Genomic DNA, 24,410 nt, shown 5'->3' on the forward strand with positions numbered 1-24,410 from the left:
CCACAAATAGATGAAGGTTTTTCCATGTGGCTATGTGATAGAGACACAGGAAGTAAATCATGTCCTTACTTTAGGCTAGGTTCAACAACACAAGGTTAAGCCTGTAAATATTCCATGCAGAAGCCGTAATGGGATTAATCCGGATATGATTTACTACCCTGTTTCCAAAAAAGATGGGACGCTGCGTAACATGCAAATAAAAACAGAATGCAGTGATGTGCAAATCATTAATCCCTATATTTAATTGAAAATAGTACAAAGACAACATATCAAATGTTGAAACTGAGATGTGTTATTGTTTTTGGAAAAATTCAGGCCATTTTTAATTTGATGCCAGCAACACGTTTCAAAAAAGTTGGGATGGGCATGTTTACCACTGTCTCGCATCACCTATTCTATTAACAATACTCTGTTAGCGTTTGGGAACTGAGGAGACCAATTGTTGTAGTATTGAAAGAGAAATGTATTCCCATTCTTGCTTGATATTGGACTTCAGCTGCTCAACAGTTCGGGGTATCCTTTGTCATAATTTTTGTTTCATAATGTGCCAAATGTTTTCAATGGGTGACAGGTCTTGATTGCAAGCAGGCCAGTTTAGCACCCAAATTCCTTTACTATGGAGCCATGCTGTTGTAATACGTGCAGAATGTGGTTTGGCATTGTCTTGCTGAAATAAACAAGGCTTTCCCTGAAAACAACAGTGTCTGGATGGCAGCATATGTTGCTCCCCAACGTGTATTGTTCAGCATTAATGTCGCCTTCACGGATGTGCAAGTCACCCATGCCTTGTGCACTAATGCATCCCCATACCATTATAGATGCTGGCTTTTTAACTGTGCCCTGATAAGGAGTTGGATGGTCTCTCTCCTCTTTAGCCCAGAGGATGCGGCGTCCATGGTTCACAAAATTACTTTCACATTTTGATTAGTTAGATCATGGGTTTCCACCTCGCCTCAGTCCATCTTAAATTAGCTCAGGCCCAGAGAAGGTGGTGGTGGTTCTGGATCTTGTTAATATATGGTTTCTTCTTTGCATGGTGGAGTTTTATCTTTCATTTGTGGATGCAGCTACATACTGTGTTCACAGACAATGGCTTTTGGAATTGTTCCTGAGCCCATACAGTGATTTCTACTATAGAATATTTTCTGTTTTTAATGCAGTGCCTTCTGAGGGCCTGAAGATCACAGCCATCCGATATTGCTGTGATCTTCTGCCTTGTCCCTTGCATACAGCTTTTTCTCTGGATTCTCTGAATCTTTTAAATGATATTATTTACCGTAAATAATGAGATCCTCAAAGTCTTTGCAATTTTAGGCTGAGAAACGTTATTCTTAAATTGTTGCACTATTAGCCCGCGCAGTCTTTCACAGAGTGGTTAACTCTTCCCCATCCTCACTTATGACAGACACATCCTCTCTGATCTTTTACTACTAAATCATATTTCTGACCTGTTGCCAATTGACCTAATTAGTTGTGTGATATTCGACCAGTTTAGTTTTTTAGAATTACACAAGTTTTCCAGTCTTTTGTTGCCTCTGTCTTAACTTATTTTAAACAAATTGCTGGCATCAAATTCAAAGTGGGCAATTATTTTTCAAGAAACAATAAAATGTCTCAGTTTCAACATATTATATTATGATGTCTTTGTAGGTTTTTCTATTGAATATAAGGTTTAAATGTTTTGCACATCATTGCACTCTGTTTGTATTTACATTTTACGCACCGTCATCATTTTTTGGGAAACAGGGTTGTTAAAAAAACGTGATTGGTGGTTTTCTCATCTCAGTTAATTGAATTAATGTAAAGCAGATACGCTATGTGTTTACTGAGCAGTTGGTTGAATTTCCCATTTACAATTATGCCTATCTTTATGTTTCACTGATGGATAATTGTGCTACCACTATTTCCTCTCGTATTATGAATACAGAATCTGGTCCCTTGTTAAATAGTTGTGCAAAGCATTACAGAATACAGTAGATATAAAAAGTATACACACCCCTGTTAAAATGCTAGGTTTTTATGATGTAAAAGAATGAGACAAAGATAAATCATGTCAGAACTTTTTCTGCTTTTAATGTGACCTATAATGTGAACAATTCAATGGAAAAACAAACTGAAATCTTTGAGGGGGAAAATGAAAAATGAAAACCTTACAATAATCTGGTTGCATAACTGTGCACACCCTCTTATAACTGGGGATGTGGCTGTGTTCAGAATTAACCAATCACATTCAAACTCATGTTAAATAAAAGCCCTTACACACCTTCAATCATTTAAAGTGACTCTGATTAATCACCAATAAAATTCAGCTGTTCTAGTAGGATTTTCCTGACATTTTCTTGGTTGCATCACAGAGCAAAAGCCATGGTCCACAGAGAGCTTCCAAACCATCAGAGATATCTCATTGTTGAAAGATATCAGTCAGGAGAAGGGTAAAAAAAGAATTTCCAAAGCATTAGATATACCATGAAATTTTTGGCCATAATTCCAAAAGGTATGTTTGGCGCAAAAACAACACTGCACATAACCCAAAGAACACCATACCCACAGTGAAGCATGGTGGTGGCAGCATCATGCTTTGGGGCTGTTTTCCATCAGCTGGAACCGGGGCCTTAGTCAGGGTGGAGGGAATTATGAACAGATCCAAATACCAGGCAATTTTGGCCTTCAGGTGTCTGTTACAAAGCTGAAGATGAAGTTCACCTTTCAGCACAACGACCAGATCCAAATACCAGGCAATTTTGGCCTTCAGGTGTCTGTTACAAAGCTGAAGATGAAGTTCACATTTCAGCACAACGACCCAAAGCACACATCCAAATCCACAAAAGCATGGCTTCACCAGAAGTTTTGGAATGGCCCAGCCAGAGCCCGGACCTGAATCCAATTGAACATATGTGGGGTGATCTGAAGTGGGCTGTGCACAGGAGATGTCCTCGCAATCTGACAGATTTGGAGCGCTTTTGCAAAGAAGAGTGGGCAAATATTGCCACATCAAGATGTGCCATGCTAATAGACTCCTACACAAAAAGACTGAGTGCTGTAATAAATTCAAAAGGTGCTTCAACAAAGTATTAGTTTAAGGGTGTGCACACTTACGCCACCAGGTTATTGTGAGTTTTTTTTTTTTATATATCCATTGAATATGACAATCTTGTCATAACCTAGACCCTAGATCAGGGGCAGTGGTTGTCTAGGTGACTGACAACATACATACACCAATCAGCCATAACATTATGACCACTGACAGGTGAAGTGAATAACAGTGATCTCATTATTATGGCACCTGTCAGTGTGTGGGATATATTAGGCAGCATGTGAACATTCTGTCCATGTGTTAGAAGCAGGAGAAATAGGCAAGCGTAAGGATCTGAGTGACTTTGACAAGGGACAAATTGTGATGGCTAGATGACTGGGTTAGAGCATCTGCAAAACTGCAGCTCTTGTGGGGTGTTCCCAGTCTGCAGTGGTCAATACCTATCAAAAGTGATCCAAGGAATGAAAAGTGGTGAACCAGCGACAGGGTCATAGGCAGCCAAGGCTCATTGATGCACGTGGGGAACGAAGGTTGGCCTGTGTGGTCCGATCCAACAGATGAAGTACTGTAGCTCAAATTGCTGAGAAAGTGAATTCTGGTACTGATAGAAAGGTGTCAGAACACACAGTGTATCTTAGTTTGTTGTATATGGGGCTGTGTAGCCTCAGGCCTGTCAGGGTGCCCATGCTGACCCCTGTCCACTGTTGAAAGCACCTACAATGGGTATGTGAGCATCTGAATTGGACCACCGAGCAAGGGAAGAAGGTGGCCTGGTTTGATAAATCACGTTTCCTTTTACATCACGTGGATGGCCGGGTGCGTGTGCATTGTTTTCCTGCAGGACACATGGCACCAGGATGCACTATGGGAAGAAGGCAAGCCGGTGGAGGCAGTTTGATTCTTTGGGCAATGTTCTGCTGGGAAACCTTGGGTCCTGTCATTCAAGTGGATGTTACTTTGAGTTGTACCACCTGAATATCGTTGCAGACCATTTGCACCCTTTCATGGAAACGGTAATCCCTGATGGCATTGGCCTCTACAGTTAAAAAATTGTTCAGGAATGGTTTGAGGAACACAACAACTAGTTCAAGGTGTTGACTCCAAATTCTTCAGGTCTCAGTCCAATCGAGCATCTGTGGGATGTGAGGTCTGATCCATGGAGGCCTCACCTCGGAACTTATGGGACTTTAAGTATCTGCTGCTAATGTCTTGGTGCCAGATACCACAGCACACCTTCAGAGGTCTAGTGGAGTCCATGCCTCGACGAGTAAGGCGCTTCGGGCGGCAAAAGGGGGACCTACACAAAATTAGGCAGGTGGTCATAATGTTATGGCTGATTGGTGTACATTTTTATAGTTAGGAGAATGTCTATTTAAATGGCACCAAAGCTAAATCAAGCAATAGATTTTGATGGTTTCTTCTTTGACTCAGGAGGCCATGACTGGTAAAAATATCAGAAGCTATAAATATATTGAAAAAAATAGTGAAAATCTTTGGTAGATCGTGTTCACCATTTGTATGAATTTATTATTGGTCAAATAATATAAGTATTTAAGGGATTACAATGTAAATGACTCTTCCTGCTCTGTCAATGTAATGGAATATTGTTTATTAAAGGCTGTGTCTTCTGTGGTGATAAGCTATTAACAAAGGAATGTTCAATAGCTCATCTAGCTTTGGTGCCATCTCCTTTGGTGGAATTGTAAAATTGCAACGGAGTATGCAAAACCTCAAAATGGTCTGCAAACAGATTGCCTCTGCTTCTGGCAGAAATAGTGACAACACTTTATTTATCCCTTTTTTTTTATGAAGATTGAGTTTAAGCAGATATTCTGAGCTATGACATGAGCTATGTAAGTGTTTTGAAATACCGCCTCCTCCAAATGTTGGAAATGATCAGTGTAGTTACACAAGGCAGGTTTCATACACATTTTGACAAATAAAATTCCATGACTTTTCTATGACTTTTGACAAAATGTACATGATAAATAATATTGTGGCATTTACATATACATAAAATTTGTTATGAAAACGAAACAAAAAACATGATATTTTAAGTCCCACTACTGCTAAGCTAATTAATAACTGAAGAATTACATCAACAGGTTGATTCAAACATCTAAAATCTATTAATAATTGTAAGCTACAATTGCAGTTTCAATATGTAACATTTTTATTATAAATATTAATGTAAAATTATAAACATATATAATAAAACTTCACAGATTTAACAGTAAAGAATTGAGGGGCGGTTTTCTGGACAGGAATTAAGCCTAGTTCTCGAGTAAAAATAACCACTAATCAATAAAGAATCTCCATTGAAATGGCATTTAAGTCTACCACTAGGCTCAATCCCTGTCCAGAAAACCGCCCCAAAATGTACATAACAGGTATTACTATGCATGTGACGGTATTACTGGCATTACTTCTTAGCAAGTTGTAGATAACATGCTGGCTACATTCCATTAGCTGGCTACTACTGGAGTGCAGTACAACGTTAGTGTGAGGTAAAAGATATGAACATTTTGAGAGTTGTTAATCTGAGACAAACTGTGGTTCAGCAAGTACAAAAATGGGAATTAGCCCACAAGAACTCCAGCAGTTATCAGAGGCAAGGTACACGGGGAATTCAGCTTCAGTGTAACATAACGAGCTTGTGCACAAGCAGTGATACATATTCTGGTTCTTTGAAGATATGTAGATAATTTTTATTTAAATATTTATATTTAACTACATGAAAATAAATAATTTCTGTTTTTTAATTTTTGCCGGACCGCGTAAGCAGAGCCGGCCAAGAAGAGCGAACGTCTCTTACTGAGTGAGTGAGTGACTGAGTGAGTGATTCACTGACTGATTGACTGATGAACTCTTGTTAAATAGCGTAGTGGTTAGAGAAGCAGACTTGTGAACTATAGGTTCCTCACAGGCAAAGCAAATTATGCATCATGAATTATTACGTATAGACGAAAACTTTGCTGGCTTAACATATAGTAGTTACGTTATAGTAAGCCTTAACTGAAACTGTATACGGTTATATTGCGACTGTTTCTGGCATGTTAAAGTTCATCTTCATTTTCGCTAGGAATTACTCAATTCTTATGATTATTCCTAGGCAGTAAGTAGATACTTGTAAGCCTATTACTGGCTAATAAGCTGTTAAAACAGCCAGTGGCAAAAGCAATACAGTTCATAGACGCGATGGTGGAAGTAAACTTAATAAGAAACGTTAGTCAGTTTAACACAATCCTCAATGGAGTCTAGCGATTGCTAAAACGTGTAATGCCTTGGCGTAGTGGTTAAAGACAGTGCCTCTCATGAAAGACCTTCGTTTGAATCTATTGAGAGCAACAATATTTATTAATTATTTCTGGTAGATCCCATCATTCTCTTGTCTTTCCACTTGATGAGAAAGTTAGTTATCATCGCCTTTATTGATAGTTATTGTATAAATGTAATTCACAAATTAAATAAAAAAGTATGTTGTTTTGCCATGAAAGAAAAAATAGGTTCTTATGCCATGAAATTAAATAGCTTTGGCAGACACGCTAGCAATTGCTCAATTCTGTTCCAGTAAGTTAGTAGAAACAGGTAAAGCTTATTACTGGCTAATACGCTGTTGAACGGCCAGTCGCAAACTCCATACATAGGCGCTATTTGTGGTGGAGGTACATTTTGTAAGAAATGTTAGTCAGTTTAACTGTAACAATGTCATTCACAAATGGCCAACTAACTATTAAAATGGGCAGTGGGAAAATAGGATTTGTTTAGGATAGAGGCAAATGGTGTAGTGGTTAATGACACAGCCTTTCACGTGGGCGACCCGCATTTGAATCTCGATATGGCAACACTGAAGTAGGCTTGTCTGGTTTCTTGTTTACAAACACCTTTCCATGCCTGTCAAATTTCAAATTTCCTGACCTTTCCAGGATTTCCATGACCATACGAACCCTGGCAAGGTGACAGCTGTTGAAGGATAAACTACTTTTAGCTTACAGTAGCAGTTTCTTCCATATCCAGACTTCCATAATGTTGAAAGAGATGTGAATATAGACATGCATTTTTATTTAACAATGGCAGGCCATTTTCAGCCTCTCCACATCCTGCTTAATTGCCCTCAGAGTGAAGAACTAATGCCTACAGACCACTATTTACGATACGTTTCCTCCATTGTACATGACTCTCAGCCAACAATTAATACAACAGATGATAACTGGTAAGTCTCTCATGGGATCATGAATGTAGCTGTCAACTATACTTCATAGTAAATAAGGCAATTCCTAATTTCCCACATCTCTCTTCTTCACTGTAAATGGTCAGTGTGGAATCCGGTCATTCATTTCAACAAATGAGACAGAGAACATGGCTAATGGCTCCATGTTATTGACTGAGGATCAGACGGTCATGTCTTCTCCACTGCCCATCTAGTTGGCTTTCAGATTCCCCATTTGTCACATCTTACATATTATATTTGTGTTTTATTTGGCCATGATCTACAATGGATTATTGTAAACAGGTGATTGGGTGCAGGGAAAGTGGCTGACTTGAAACCGTGTGAGATTGTCATTGTTGTTCTGATGCTATAATTGACTTAATGTATGCAGGAACATGCTCTCATCTTGGAAAACGCGTTTCTTGTCTTTTCTATTGGGAGGCTAAAGGGCTTGCAGTTTTCATAGAATGTCAGACGCTTTGCCCTAGTACGCACTCAGTGTCTGTCATCAGTGTTTCACAGCTAGGACTGTACCATGTCAGGATTCAATGGGGGGGGCGGGGCTTTCACGGTTAGGGCTGTAGCACGGTTGCCATGGTGAGGGAGCTGAGGGAGTCACATTTGTCTGCCTAACGATGTGAGCACAGCATGGATGCTTCTCCCCAACACAACACCTGTCACCATGCCACAGCCACAACAATGGATTCACTCTGGAATACAAAAGAATTAAAGGCCTATTGTTTGTTAAAAGTCAACTGCCTTTTATGAGTGGCATTTATTCAAAATACTCCAGCTCAGTCTTCGGGAAATTTAAAATGTAATATATTCAATAGCTGGTACTTGGAGAAAAATATTCCAGAGAAGAAGAGCTTTGGGATGTCTCGAGGGAATATAACCCAACAGTTTGACAGTGATGCATGGGATATGTGATTGCATTGTGTTTTTGACCATAGGGACTCATGTAATCTCTCCACAGACCCAGAGTCACAGAGAAAACGCACAGTGCAGAATGTCCTTGACCTAAGACAGAACCTGGAAGATACCATGTCTAGTCTACGGGGAGCTCAGCTCAGTCATGGGTAAGTTCATAGTGGGTGCTTCTGATGACATGCGTGAATGGGATATAATGCTAAAGAACATTTGCAAAACACAGAGTATCCTGCCTTTTTTTCATTTTTTTCACCAAAGTTTCACCTGCAAATAAATGACTTCCCTCCCTTCAGCTGTATATAATTGTTTAATCAGGTCAGCTTGATGAGAACTACAAGTAAGCCAAGATAGTTATGGATTTGTTTGAGAAATGTAATATACTGTTGCACACATAAAACACAGTTAACAGATTGATAGAGTACCTAGAATCATGTTTACACAGCTCTCGTCAATTTCTTCGCTATCTGCCACATGGTCAAACTATTGCTGTCCATCTCTCTTAAGCAGACTCTTGCTTTTTGGCTCATTCTGGGAAACCCTTTGTCCGGTTTTCCTTTTGGATTGTCTCTATCACAATGAGATCACAATAACAGTAGACATTGGAGCCTAATCCAACAGGATATTGAAGAAACTGGGCAGAAACAAAAAGAAGTTTGTTAGCATAAAGTATTTCCATATTCGATGCTTGTATACCTGCCATTTTGCTTGCTTCTTATCTCCAGCTCAACAGTATGTGCTCTGCCTAACAATATTCCAGTTGCCTCTTAGTCTCTCTTTGATGTGTTCTGTTGATGTCCTAGGGGGGTTCCATCCCAGATACGAGCACTGAATTTCCATAGCCTTCCTCCGGAGGCTGACAGACACCATCTAAAAACTGTGACTCTTTGACCTTGGCTACCAAATCTCTAGAGCACTGGTCAATATCGACTGGAGACAGGGCACTGAACTCCCACCAGTTTCATTGAATGTTCAGTCAAATATTTTGCTGTGCGACCTGCTGCTAAAACAAGACAGGAAACAAACATCCTCAGACAACAATTGATGTAATTATAAAGCTTTTCTTTACCACAGCCTGGGAGTCGTCTCCATCCTGCAATGACTCCATATGGGCAGTTACTGAGCTTAAGCCCACCAAGCCCTGACCCTTATATATCAAGCTCCACACTGTTCATAACACAATCAACATCTTGTCAATTGAAGGCCTCAAAAGATTCTTCCAAAATGAGACTGATGCTTGCATGATGACTCAAACTCAAATCTGCTACACTATCATTAGGTTAGGGTTAGACTTCTTCCATTGCAGTTAAGACGAAACTGGTGGGTTTGTTGTAACATCTTTTATTATTTTGATCATAAAAGCGAGGGAGACGTACCCAAATGTTACTTTACCCATGTGTGTTTGGTACCAGCCGTGACCAATCAGACTGAGCACATCAGTTTCTCAGAACAATCAGAACGGATGTGTTGTTTATGTGATCTAGATATCGTCCTGGAGACATTCCGATCCTTACTACTTGATAGAGAAGAAACTTAAAGTGATAGTTTGATCTAAATTCAAATTTGGGTGTGTCTCGAGCAACTAAATATTTTTGCAAGCGGAAAGTAACAAAAAAAAATTGCTTCAAACTAACTGCAGTAATCTGTCGCACTAGCATAGGGTTTCTCTAAAATGCATAATTACAAAACAGCCAGCGGAATTTAGTGACTTCAAACTGGCAATATGCAAACTATTTTCTATAGCAACCACACCCAGGCTTTGTTTTTCGGCTGTGATGTACTCGGTAGCTTGCAAGTGCTAAGTGGTTGTTCCAGGTGCTCAATAAAGTTAAGTCGAAACACAGATAGATACCATTGTGAATAGAACTGCCTGGTAAACATAGGAAGTATTAGTTCAGTCGGGAAATGGTGTTTATACACTCACCTAAAGGATTATTAGGAACACCTGTTCAATTTCACATTAATGCAATTATCTAATCAACCAATCACATGGCAGTTGCTTCAATGCATTTAGGGGAGTGGTCCTGGTCAAGACAATCTTCTGAATTCCAAACTCAATGTCAGAATGGGAAAGAAAGGTGATTTAAGCAATTTTGAGCGTGGCATAGTTGTTGGTGCCAGACGGGCCGGTCTGAGTATTTCACAATCTGCTCAGTTACTGGGATTTTCACGCACAACCATTTCTAGGGTTTACAAAGTATTGTGTGAATAGGGAAAAACATCCAGTATGCGGCAGTCCTGTGGGCAAAAATGCCTTGTTGATGCTAGAGGTCAGAGGAGAATGGGCCGACTGCATTCAAGCTGATAGAAGAGCAACTTTGACTGAAATAACCACTGGTTACAACCGAGGTATGCAGCAAAGCATTTGTGAAGCTACAACACGCACAACCTTGAGGCGGATGGGCTACAACAGCAGAAGACCCCACCGGGTACCACTCATCTCCACTACAAATAGGAAAAAGAGGCTACAAGCTCACCAAAATTGGACAGTTGAAGACTGGAAGAATGTTGCCTGGTCTGATGAGTCTCAATTTCTGTTGAGTCAGAATTTGGCGTAAACGGAATGAGAACATGGATCCATCATGCCTTGTTTCCACTGTGCAGGCTAGTGGTTGTGGTGTAATTGTGTGGGGGATGTTTTCTTGGCACACTTTAGGTCCCTTAGTGCCAATTGGGCATTGTTTAAATGCCACGGCCTACCTGAGCATTGTTTCTGACCATGTCCATCCCTTTATGACCACCTTGTACCCATCCTCTGATGGCTACTTCCAGCAGGATAATGCACCATGTCACAAAGCTCGAATAATTTCAAATTGGTTTCTTGAACATGACAATGAGTTCACTGTACTGAAATGGCCCCCACAGTCACCAGATCTCAACCCAATAGAGCATCTTTGGGATGTGGTTGAACGGAAGCTTCATGCCCTGGATGTGCATCCCAGAAATCTCCATCAACTGTAAGATGCTATCCTATCAATATTGGCCAACATTTCTAAAGAATGCTTTCAGCACCTTGTTGAATCAATGCCACGTAGAATTAAGGCAGTTCTGAAGGCGAAAGGGGGTCAAACACAGTATTAGTATGGTGTTCCTAATAATCCTTTAGGTGAGTGTATAGTGAAAATGAAAACATTATGTTGGGGAATACAAAGTTGACTGGTTCTTTGAGAGGAACAACTCCAGGAGTCATAGTTGGTAGTTTTTTGGAGTAGGTTTCTGCTTGCAATATAGCTTTTGTTGCTCAGGATGCAGTTTCAATTCATGAATTTGGACAATGCAAATAATGCTAATTCCAGGCTTGGACAGTGTTGAATAATGGCTATTTGTGAAAAATTACTCCATGGGTCTTCAAGAACAAATCAAGGAAAGCGTTAGTTCACCCAAATATGAATTTAGGTCAAACTTTTCCTTTAACATTCATGGGCTTGAACTAGCGTTTGTCTGGAGCAAAAATGTTTTGGGGTATTCAGGCAAGAAACAATGCTGCTTTTCAGTTTGATTCAATATATGAAACCACATTTTCTCAGTTAGTACTATTGATTTTACCTTTGCTTACTATACAGCAAATTCAGTTTCAGATCTTGGTCTTTCTTTTTTTACAGCTGAGCTGCAGCAATAATACTATTAGTGTTTTTGGCAGGGAGCAGGCATTATGTGAATTAAACAATGCTAATTATTAAATATCTTCTGGGATGTAAACATTTAAAAATGTATATTTGTTTTTTTTATTCTGAATTTTTCTTTCTTAATTCACGGAACACAAAAGGTAGTTCTGTGTACAAGCCTGGGTAAAGCTTGTAATTTAAACCAAATTAGAGAGGAAGACATTAAATTAAGGCATTTTTTGGTTAAGCATAACAAATATATATATTTTTTTTAAATATGTGCCAATTCTAAAAAAGAAATAATCATGTACATAAGTATTCAGACTCTTTATTCAGTACTTTGTAGATGCGCCTTTATCAATGATCACAGCTTCTTAGATATGCCGCTAGCAACATGCATGCCTGTATTTGGGCAGTTTGTCCCGTTTTTCCTTGTAGATCCTCTCAAGCACTGTCAGATTTGATGGGGATCCTCTGTGAACTGTGATGTTTAAGCCTCCCCACAAATATTCTAAGTCACTCAAAGACATTTACAGACTTTGTCCCAAAGACATTCCAGCGTTGTCTTGGCTATGTGCTTCAGGTCATTGATGGGCTGAACAATGAATATTTTCCCCAGTCTGAGGTCCTGTGCACACTGAATATATTTTTTTTTGTTGAACACCTGCCAAACATGCTGTTTTTATGAACACCTGCCTAATATGCTGTTGGTCCTTCATGTGCCACCAGAACAGCACACTTCCCCTTGAGGCATGGACTCTACAAGGCCCCTAATGGTGTCCTGTAGTGTCTGGCATCAAGACATTAGCAGCAGACACCTTGCAATTTAAGTCCCATAAATTGCAAGGTGGAGCTGCCGTGGATTGGACTTGTTGGTCCAACACATCTTACAGATGCTCAATTGGATTGAAATCCACATGAATGCCCAGGCCCAGGGTTTCCCAGCACAACATTGCCCAGAGCATCACACTCCCTTCCCCGGCTTGTCATCTTCCCACAGTGCATCCTGGTGCCATCACTTCCCCAGGTAAACGGTGCAAACGTACATGGCCATCCACGTGATGTAAAATGAAACGTGACTCATCAGACCCACTGCTCCAAGGTCCAGTACAAACACTTTCGGCGGTGGTCACAGGGGTCATCATGGGCACTCTGTCTGCTGTGTGTTTCAGTGATGCCCTGACCCAGTCTTCTGGCCTCAACAATTTGGCCCTTGTAAAAGCCACTCAGGGTTTTACTCCTGCCCATATTTCACACATCCAACACGTCAACTATGAGAACCAATGGTTCGCCTACCATCTAATCCACCCAGACCTTGACATATGCCCTTCTTAGGAGATGATCAACGTTATTCACTTCCATAATGTTTTGACTCATCAGTGTACACTAATCAGCCATGACATTATGACCACCGACAGGTGAAGTGAATTATACTGATAATCTTGTTATCATGGCACCTGTCAGTGGGTGGGATATATTAGGAAGCAAGTAAACATTCTGTCCTCAAACTTGATGTGTTAGTAGCAGAAAAAAGGAGCAAGTGTAAGGATCTGAGTGACTTTGACAGGGGCCAAATAGTAATGGCTAGACGACTGGGTCAGAGCATCTCCAAAACTGCAGCCCTTGTGGGGTGTTCCCGATATGCAGTGATCAGTACCTATCAAACGTGGTCCAAGGAAGGAAAAACGGCGATAGGGCGACAGGGTCATGTGTGGCCAAGGCTCAATGATGCACTTGGGGAGCGAAGGCTGGCCTGTGTGGTCCGATCCAACAGACGAGCTACCTGTAGCTCAAGCTACTATAGCTCAAAAAGGTCATGCTGGTACTGATAGAAGGTGTCAGAACACACAGTGCATCGCAGTTTGTTGCGTATGTGGCTGCGTAGCCGCAGACCAGTCAGGGTGCCCATTACTGACCCCTGTGACCATTGGCCTCTTTCAGCAGGATAAAAATGGTTCAGGAATGGTTTGAGGAACACAACTAGTTCAAGGCCTCCAAATTCCCCAGATCTCAATCCCATCGAGCATCTATGGGATGTGCTGGACAAACAACGCTGATCCATGGAGGCCCCACCTCGAAACTTTCAGAACTTAAAGGATCTGCTGCTAACGTCTTGGTGCCAGATACCACACCTTCAGAGGTCCAGTGGAGTTCATGCCTCGATGGGTCAGGACTGTTTTGGGACCTACACAATATTAGGCAGGTGGTCATAATGTTATGGCTGATTGGTGTATATTTTAATTGCACCTAGTTGGTGTCATAAGTCTAAATAAGTCCCTGATTAGAGGTTTGAGATGAATAAATGGGGTGGAACTGGCTACAAGGTCCAGATTTGAGTTTGAAACGATGTTAATAATCGTTAAACTATTTCAAACATCTTACTGTAAACTAATTATTCTAATGAAGCATTGTGAAAATTGGAAAGCATTCCTGTGGCAGATAGAGCTAACAGTCCCTGTTTATTAATTATCCATCTACAGAAGTACAGAAATAGCAGAAGGAAAAAAAACACCCACATGGTCTAAGGCAGGCATTGCATTATTCACCTAGTCTGGTTGGTGCATCTGGTTATGTAATCTCCAGACTCAGCAGAAGCTCTTCACCGTTGGGAGGGCATTGCAAAAATGACCCACTTTCAGTTAGAGCCGACCACTACTCATCTGGTCTAAACTTGAACAATACTCTTTAGTTTAAGCTAGAAATGCTCTTTAGTCTAAACTCAAACTGCACCTTACTCTAAACTTGAATGGTTTTCTAGTCTAAATTAGAACTGCTCTCTTGTCTGAACTAGAACCATGACCTCTAGTCTAAACAAGAAATATGCTCTTTAGTGTAAACTAGAAATATACTCTCTAGTATATAACCAAAACTGGCTCTCTAGTCAACACTAGAGCAGATCTCTGGTCTAAACTAGAAATATTCTCTAGTCCAAACTGTACTCTAACTGTTCTCTCCTCCATATTGACTCACTTTTTACTGGCTGACACTATGGCTTTGTATATGTATATTAAATATGTATTAAAAAAGAAATATGTTGGTCTGTATAGGAAAGTGGCAAGAAAAAAGTTAACTCAAAATCTACCCTCTGAAAGCACATCTACTGTAGAGTTTGCCAGGAAGCATAACAGTGACCTGGTCCACAAGTGTCTTACAACCAATCAACCTGTAGCAAATCTGCCTATAAGAAATCTGCCCAAAATCCCTCCTACAATGTGTGCAAAGCTGGTACATACTAACCCCGATGACTTAAAGCTCTCATTGAAGTGTCTCTAACAAATATTAATGTGTCAAGGTTGAATACTTATGCAAGCAATGTTTTTCCTAACATAAAACCAATGTCATTTTAAAATGATAGATTGATATAACTAATATAACTAAATCTGGAATTACATTTTCATGTCCAACTTGTAATTCAGTTATATGAGAGATTTGCTCAGGGCTCTGAATACTTTTGCAAGGCACTGTATATCATACTTGCAGAAGAGTAAAAGCTCTGTAAAATAGTAAGGGTTATGATAAGGGTTTCCATTGTTTTAAAATGACTACCCCATTCTCTGTTTCTGCTTCTCCAAGTTAATAATTATTCCGCGGATGAATAATCAAACTATCTAGACACATTAAAGACACAGTCGGAAGAAAACTGCTCAGCGATTTCACCATGCTCATGGATGACACCATGAGACAGTCAGTGACTTTAAAACAGCAACACAGTTTATTGAGGCATGATCGTGGTATGGGTATACTTGTCTTTGGCAGAGAGTTTTTCAGGATGTAATAAACATGAAGAAGCTAAACACAGAGTCTGCTTTACATCTGACACTTGGAGAGGAGTTCACCTTTCAGCAGAGCAGTAACATAAAACATAAGACCAAATGAACACTGGAGATGCCTGCAGAGAATTCAGTGAATGTAGCTCTCACTTAAATTTGCTTGAAAATGTATTAACAGAATACCAGAACAATGGGCCAACATTACTTAATCCAGGTGTAAAAAGATCTTAAAACTCAGATAAAATTGCTGCTATTAAATGTGCCCTATATTATTTAACACTACCTATCAGCAGTGAGTTGTTTATCGGCTCTGTAACTCCATTAGGACCTGACATTACTAAGGGCATACTATGTACACCTGGACTAAGTAATGTTGGCCCATTGTTCTGGTATTCAGTTCTTTTCAAGAAGCAGTGTCACCTCCAACCGTCGAAGCTGGAACAACACAGGCTTTCATTTCAAATGGGGTTAAAATTGATGGGCGCTTTCCATAACTACAGAACACAGAAAAACAGTTAAAAAAAAAACAGAAGTAAACAGTTAAATCTATAAAAACGTCATCTGGGCTATCTATTGCGTTAGATGCACTGCCATATTTCAGAGACCCGTTGATGGCTATCTAGCCACTTTGACCTGTTTGCACAAGGCTAAATCTAGCTAAAAGGCAATATATTCGCTTCTTCCAAGCAATATTCGCTTATGCACAAGGTTTAGTCAAACAACCCAAAATGCATGTTCGTTTTTCTTAACATGTTGCAGAGAACACAAGGTTCTAACACTTTTCCCTCAAGAAATGGAATCAAGAAGTGTCTGCTGGACATAATTTAGCATGTTAGCTTATTGTCTCGACCAAAGACTTTGGAGAAACCTTCCTAAAACTTATCGGGCGACCATACAAACAGAACAAGAACATCAAATTATTTTCTACATAGTATAATTGTATCTCTGTCATCATCAGTCTAGTAACTTATACATAGATTTCATTGACTATCTAGCCAACTAGCTAAATAAGGTGATGTGACCTACTGGTCAAGTAGAAAGGCAGCCAATTCGGCATCACTGTACACACAAACTTCTGGTCTCACCATGAAATGCAAAATGTACCCTAATTTGTCTTGCATTGTGCTCGCATTGGTTGCATATATTTTCCTTTCTGGAGCATTCAGTGTAGGCTACGTGAACCCAAACAAAACTTTCAGCTCACACACCTTCAAGGAAGTACCCGCCTACGAACATCCCGGCCTTCTACGTTTTACTTGCAACCATGTCAGTGGGGAAAGTGACACTATGCCAGAGTCTGGGTTTTTTTTACGTTAACTGATGGTATGTAAGGGTTATTGTCGGATTTTTTGAATGGAAAATACTGCATAGAGCACCTTTAAGTCACTTGAAATCCTGTTTGGTAACACAAAATGAGAATAAATCCAAGGTAGGTCAATACGTATAAGTATATTAGCCATGTCCTTATATTTATAGTATACTGTATGTACGATTTGCCCTATAGCTAGCAGATGCCACACACTGTTCACTGGCATTGCTGAAGGCTTAGTTTGAATGGTACAGCTCTATCTGGGTCAGGAGAGACTGTGTGTCAGGATGGATTTCTTTAAATGCCAGCTGACAGAGAGGGCAAGAAATATATTGGATATAGCTTTTCCCTGTATAATTCATTGTGTAATAGTATTATCAAAGTCCAGCAAACAAAAAGTTTACTTCCTCTGTGTCATTTAATTCTTCCTCTTCTTTCCCAAGCTGTCTGGAGAGCAGTAACATTTGCTACGACAGCGATGAGACCAACGCCCGAAGCATGTCCAGTCTTTCCAACCGCTCCTCACCCTTGTCCTGGCGCCACGGCCAGTCCAGCCCCCGTCTCCAGGCTGGAGATGCCCCCTCATCCACGGGCAGTAGCAGCTACCAGGGTGGCAAGGCCGGCTCCCAGTACACGGCCCACACCATGCCTGCCCGAGTCTCCAGCCGGCTCAGCCACTCCTCCCGAATCGAGCTCATCGAAGGGCTGGACATGGATGATGCCGATCTCAAATCTGGTTACCTGAGCGACAGCGATCTGCTGGGAAAGAGCATGCCTGAGGATGATGATGACAATCTGGCCAATGGGTAAGGGATTATACCAAGGGCGGAAAAGTCATGCCATTGAGGGCCAAGTACCAGCATCTTTTCAATTTCAGATATTGATTAGGCTTAAAACAACATGAGAAGGAAGTTCCCAAATAATCAGAAATCTTAATCAAAAGTGCAAGGCATGAGTTAAATGTTGCACGCCCTCCTTTAGAATGAGTTTGACACCTATGGTCGAGTCCATTGTATAACTGACAGTTTGTGGGTAAAAAAAATATATCTGCATTGCTCCAGTCAAACGCCGAGCCACGCCCACAAACATTTCCTTCCAACAAGCGAGTCCGAACTGACAATTTATGTTATGTGAACACAATCTAACGTTCTGATTGGTTCCAGACATTGGTGTGTTGGGCCAGAGCTAGAACTCACCTATAGGTAAATCTGCATTGACACACCAAAGTATGTTGGTCACAGAGTAGCAACAGGATTCAGTTTGAGTTGTTCAAGGAGCTTTTTTGCACACAGCGTTGTCGTCAACAGTTTGTCTAGTTTCTCTTGCTTGATCTTGGTTGTGTTTATTAGGCATCCATACTTATCTGTAGGTGCATTCTGCTCAGTGGAATCTATTCTTACAATTTATACAAGACTAATAGTGAAATGCCTACTTATGAGCACTTTTCAAACATGCAAAGTTAAAAAGCAGCGGAAAGAAATACCCCTTAGATCGGCAATGCAAGAGGTAGTGATACAGAGTTGATATGCACAATAGTAAATGTTTAAGGATTGCACAACCTTCATCCTGGAAAGCTACTGTACTGTAGGTCATTTAGCACAAACTGTAATCCAGAGTGTGTCTTTTCATGAGTGCTTTGGTGAAGTGGATTGCTTAGGGACACAACAACATTTGGCTGATTGGGCATTCAAACCAGCAACCTCTGGGGTTTTGGCCTTACTCTCTAACCACTAGACCGTCTGCTGCCTCCAACTTCTGTTGTGACTGAACCCAAATGAACCCAATGAGCTTTTCATACCGGTAGTTATTAAAATCAGGTTTGCGAAATTCTGATTGGAGAGTATCAACAGGATGATAGCTCTCCAGAAACAAGGTGGACAGCTCTGATCTACATATGGGTGAGAATAAACTGGGAAACAGAATTGATTATGAACAGTAACAGCAGCATATTTGATGTGTGTGTGTGTGTACGTGTCGTGTACGAATAAGCATGTATTCTCTCTGCAAGATGCCTGCAGAACTTTCTATAACGTCTGGTGTAATGAGGAGCAACGTGTGTGCGACTAACTGGTATTACCAATGTGAATCCTCCTCTGGATAAAACCCAATGTTTGGTAAAATATATTGTGTTGCAGATGTGTGTGTTTGTCTTAATTCGAGTGTCTAAAGTAATCCAAAACACTTTTTCTGAGTTCCTAGCTATTCCAAGATCTAGGGGCATGATCTGCTGAAACAATACATTCTGCCTTTGACATTGAAAAGCAAGGAAACCAGCTCTAAATGGGTCTGAATGAGTTCAGATCACGTTCGAGTGATGCAGTAATTACTTTCATTACTCGCACTCCTGCTGAGCTGGCTGTGTCACCGGCAGCTGTGGGCATCTATTCATTCACTTATACACACCCGCATCGAACTTCCGGGACGGAAAGGGGCGGGACTGACTCAAACACATTCACAGCCCCTGGAATCAGTGCTTGCCTGTGCTCCTGTAAATGGGTTTGAGAAAGTCACTTCATGCTACTAACAAGCTACAGATAAAAATGACTTCACTGAATATTGTATAACATTGGCTTAAAGAGATACTTTGGGCTTTGGGCAATGATGCCCTTTTTCTAATTCTTTAAAGTAAGGTGAAGCATTTACGTTTGTTATATATCTGCATGCATTTAAAAAAAGGTTATGTTCAATTGCTAACTAAGTCAATGATTATAGGATGTCCTATCATGCTAGCAGGGACCTCAGTTTAGTGACTGTCTATGGGATGTGCTAGCTTGCTAGCAGAGACCTCCAGTCAATGTAAGTCAGTCAATGCGCTTTTAAGCCAGTTAGCATTGTCTCAAAAAGAAACAACCTTTCATATCCTTAAACTTGACACAGACAAAAGAACTTCATCCGTGAGTTCATATAACTGGGGCCTCGCTGCCAAAACTCCTTTTTTCAAAGTCAAACCTTACTAACTGACTAACCCGGCCTTGGTAACAGTAGCCATGACAGAGCGTCAAAATGTTGGTCAAGGTGTGCCAAGGCATCAAGGACACAGAGCGGGATGTGTTCTGTATGCCAGTGTTCTTTGACTGCCAGGTGCAGAGGCGCATCATTCTCTTTCTTCATGCTTCATTTAACACTCTTTTCAGTCGTACTTTGTCTTTCTCATTTTGCCCCTCTTTCTTACTGCCCTCTCTCTTTCCCTCGTTTCCTTTGTGTCACATCTCTAATTCCCTCTCTCTAGTTGACACACAGTTAACTGGCAGAAAATAGGCTGAGGCACAAAATTCAGGCCAGTTCTCTAGTGATGCGAGCAGCTTTATCACTGCTCCACATGTACTGGGATTTACTCTGCAGCTTCTGGGGCACTGACTGACTGCCTGGCTCACTGGCCCACTTGGATATTCTATCCATTCTGCCAATGAGACTACAGTGTTAAAAAGCGACATGGTATGTCTGATGATTGTAGACATGCCTGATAGTGCGTTCTCATTACTGGGCCTCTAGCGTGCTGAATCCCTTAGTGAGCTATTCAAGGTGACCATGATGACAAACCCTTTGCCTCCACCGGTGAGCCACGGGTTTTCAGGTCTGCCCAAAATGCAGAGATAAGGGGATCTCTGTGACAACTTAATGTATTTAATCAAACTGAATGTAACATGGATGCGAATGCAACTACCAAATCTACCTGAGAGGACACATGTAATTGCCACGTGACCTTGGATGCATTTTTGTCCTTGAATGCTATAACAGCTTGACAACCTTATCCTGTGTGCACACTGTCTCTTAGGTTGAGGGAGAAATGCCCTTGGTTCGGATGGACCCCTGATTCCCGTAGGAGTTGAGGTATTCAGCTGGACTGACTGTCAAAATAGACTCTTATAGAGTAGTGTACTTTGAAGCACTACCAGTGCGCAGCTATATGCACTAGTGGGTCTTAAAAAGGGAGTATACCGCTCATTCTTTAGTTTGCCCATAACACACATTTCAGTCAGCTTACTTCTGAATAAATTAGCATGTTAAGTAACAGTCCAGGACGGCAATCATTAATTCATTTAATTTGACAGTTACTGTACACTCAGTCCAAATATAATCCACCATGCTGAATATCAAACATACAGAAATATAGACACTTGCAACACACACACGGACACATTTCATCTCATTGGAAGCCATTAGCCTTTATCGTCTCTTGAAAATAGATCATTTGTGCAAGCCCCTCCTGCGTCGCCATAGCAACCTGCTCTGACTGTGGTGGAACAGAACAATTCTCCCAGCTCTTTCACCATTATCACTAATACTTCCTCATCTAAGTGAATGGAAGCCATAGTATAATGTTAAGCATATTGAAAAGGTAGGTTTAACTGCCATGGGGAAAATGGGAATGTTGATTGTAAATTTGTCCCATAGTGTAAAATGCAATAGTGTCACCTGCTGCATAGTTCTGAAGGCTTTGTATTTTGATGCCTGTTTGGCTGTGAAGATGTTACGTAATTGACCAAAAGGAATACATTTTGGCCCATTATTCATTGATGTGTCAGTGGAATGTATGGATACCATTTATATGTATCTGCATGCAGTTTGAAGGCGATTACAATCTACCCTGTAATCAGTTGCTACCTTGACCCGCAAAACTACCTATAAATTATTTTATTTTATGGACAGACTTACAAAAAGAAAATTGCTCTTGGAAGTGCCGTACAAAAAGCCACATTGACAAAATCCTGAATTAACTCTTTAATTGAGGCAATTTGTCATAGGTGTTATCAAACCATGCTCTTATCTTAAATTGTTAGGTCACATTCTGAACAACTGGCTGTGGATGGTTTTTCTGGGTTTTGGGTTATGGCACATTGTTAGCGGCCTAATGGCTATTGATTGTACCGTTACACAAACAACAATCAAACTGATAGTCATGTAGCGACTGCAGGCTGGATGTGATCACCACAGCTGGTTTCTACTTTTGCGCTGGGGTAACTGGGACAGCCACAGAGCATTGGCATTCCTCAGAGTAATGATGACAGAGAGCGATGGGAAGGGTGTAACACACACAGGGGTGTGTTCAGAGTGGTTTAAACGTTCAGACAGAAAGACGATGCCAAGAGACACTGCTCAGGCTATTTCCCATGAGCAAAAATAATGCATGTTCGAGAAAATCAATTTCCATCTGAATGTTTTGACTAGGCCCCATTTCAGTGAGGTTGAAGGCGAATTTACCGTTTGATGACATTAGCCTGTTGAACTCTGTGTGGTGTCTTTATCACGGCAGAATGACAGATTCCTGTAGTTACTCTCATCAAACTACCCAATATTGTTACAACTGTTATCTTGGTCTGAAACAGAGATATACAACTTCTGGGATATCTCCCTAAGCATATTCAACCGGCCTGGTTTCTTGATTCTGTAAGTTAATGAGATAAGTTATTTGTATTAAATCACTCTGAAATCTGCAAAGAAAACAGTTGTCTTAAATAGCTACAACCTTGTGAAATTTGCAATTTTTCATTCTGCACATAAGCTTTACTAAATAACGTCACCATGACCACACCTGCAAGTGTGATCAAGGATTTCTATTGGTGAAGCATTTTCAGTATACAGTATCTTGAAACTAAACAATATTTGGTCGAACCCTAAGTAGTGTGGTACTGTACTATTGTCATCCATTTTATCCATGTTCTTACCGTTGTAGATAGAATATTACTGAATATGTGTAATGTTCCGTGCCTGAAATGATTAATGTTCCACCAGTGTAATCTTTACAAATGTAAAACAGACTGTTTCTCCCATGATGTGGTTGCACAGTTGGATCCAGCAAGTTGTGGCGTCAGCGTTCTTTTGCAGACTGATGGCTACTTTCTCCCATCCAATCCTGTCATTTCTCTGGGGAATAATCCGGATTTTTTTCTCATTCACTCTTTGATTGATAGAGCGAACTGTCTAATACTTTAAACATGACATGCAAACATGTCGATTATCTAAAGGAGGCCCACATGGAATGCTCTCTTGTTTAATCGCGATTTACTGTCTTTTTCCTGGCAGACATCGATTAACTTGAAACGTTCCTGAAAGCTTATTTGGACTCTCCAACCGAAAACCACCATCAGTCAGCTTTTTTTATTTGGATTCTGTTTCTGGTCTGTTTACAGAACCGGTCATAAAGCACTTGACTGCATGCTGAGGTATCGATTACGGAAGTGCCTATGGGCATCACAGAGTAGCCTACATGATTGTGTCCAATGGGAGTACTATGGCTGGCTGGCTTTTGTACAGTAGGGTTAGATAATGTACTTGGGAACGTGGCGGTGCGGAGGGCGGTGGACATGGTGTGTGCACGCTACGTGGCGTTCTGAGGAGGGAGTGAGACCGGACGCAAGGGTAGGCTGGTGCAGCAACACGCCTCTTATCATGCGGCACATGGATCAGGACAGGCTGCCATGGCAACCCTTCCTCAGGCCCACTGACTGCGTGTCAGTTGTGCTTGTAGTAAGGAGTGTTTCTTTCAATGCAGGGCCAATTTGTGTGTGTGTGTGTGTGTGTGTGGAGCTCTGTGTACTGTAGCTGTACGTGTGTAGTAGATTAAGTGGCTGCATTTTGTTTGGCCTACTGAGCAGATAGTTCTGCAGACATGAAACAGAGAATGGGGAGAGTGGGAGGCAGAAATCTGCGGCTCCAACCTATTGTTAGATTTACCATCAACGGCAGCCATGTTGGAAGTTTTCAGATGAGCTATCAGTACTAATGATCCTGGCGCAAACACTTGCAGGAGGTTATTGCATTGTAATTGAGGTCCTTAGAACATGATCGCCCTCTTTCCATAACGAGGGCTGATTGTGATGAACAAAACCCAAGGGTCCAAGAGATTGCAATTGAGAATGCCGTACTAAAATGTAGCACTACTCAGAATTGGACGAAATAAATGGCTGTTAGGTATGTGTTATCTGTTACCCAGCTAAGAAAAATAATGGATTCCTTCATGTTAGCTAATCCAGGGTTTCAGTCCGCACTCCTGGCAAAGTCATTTCCATGGCAACAGTGAAAAAGCTTTGCACATGGTTGGGAATTGAGCTGCTCCAAGTATAGGTCTACCAGGCGAGAGTGTGTGTGCGTCTTAGCACCGAGCGATTAGTTCTTTTTGAGGTCAGTCCGGTTTTTCGGTTAGATTATTAAAGAACCTTTCGGGTTCAGAGTTATCTGATACTGGTCTATATAGAAGGGAAACAGTCTGCTTTTAATTTCTCTTTCCTGCATATATTGGACTACCTCACAGTCATGCCCTGCTTGGCTTTCCTCAGCAGCCTAGCTCAGTGCTTCCTGACATTTATTAAACAGCGTGCAAGGTGATTGGGTCTGGGCCTGCCTGGTTAGCCCTTCCAAAAGCCCTGCAGGGATTTAGGTTTACTAGGACCATGGCTCAGGGGTCAACCCTTTATGGGTCTCGGCTCAGCTGGCAGGATCACTGCACCCTATGTTGGAGGCCATGTGAATTGAGGATGCCCTCTATCTCTTTCTCTCACACGCACGCCAAGCGTTCACACACTGCACGTGGGCAACAGAGAGGTCAGTAAAATAA

At 41.0% G+C, this 24,410-nt stretch overlaps 1 protein-coding gene across 2 annotated transcripts in view; it reads left to right on the forward strand.

Moving 5' to 3' along the window:
* Nucleotides 1-24,410, forward strand: part of nav1b (neuron navigator 1b) — a 126,958-nt gene that overhangs the window by 55,108 nt on the left and 47,440 nt on the right. For both annotated transcript variants that reach the window (XM_010899261.3, XM_020055711.2), the window contains 2 exons: nucleotides 8,221-8,323; nucleotides 17,299-17,661. In XM_010899261.3, coding sequence (XP_010897563.2) covers nucleotides 8,221-8,323; nucleotides 17,299-17,661 — 466 coding nt within the window. The remainder of the gene's footprint in view (nucleotides 1-8,220; nucleotides 8,324-17,298; nucleotides 17,662-24,410) is intronic.

The sequence above is a fragment of the Esox lucius genome, chromosome 17, assembly GCF_011004845.1.
Source record: "Esox lucius isolate fEsoLuc1 chromosome 17, fEsoLuc1.pri, whole genome shotgun sequence".
In the NCBI taxonomy this organism is placed as follows: domain Eukaryota; kingdom Metazoa; phylum Chordata; class Actinopteri; order Esociformes; family Esocidae; genus Esox; species Esox lucius.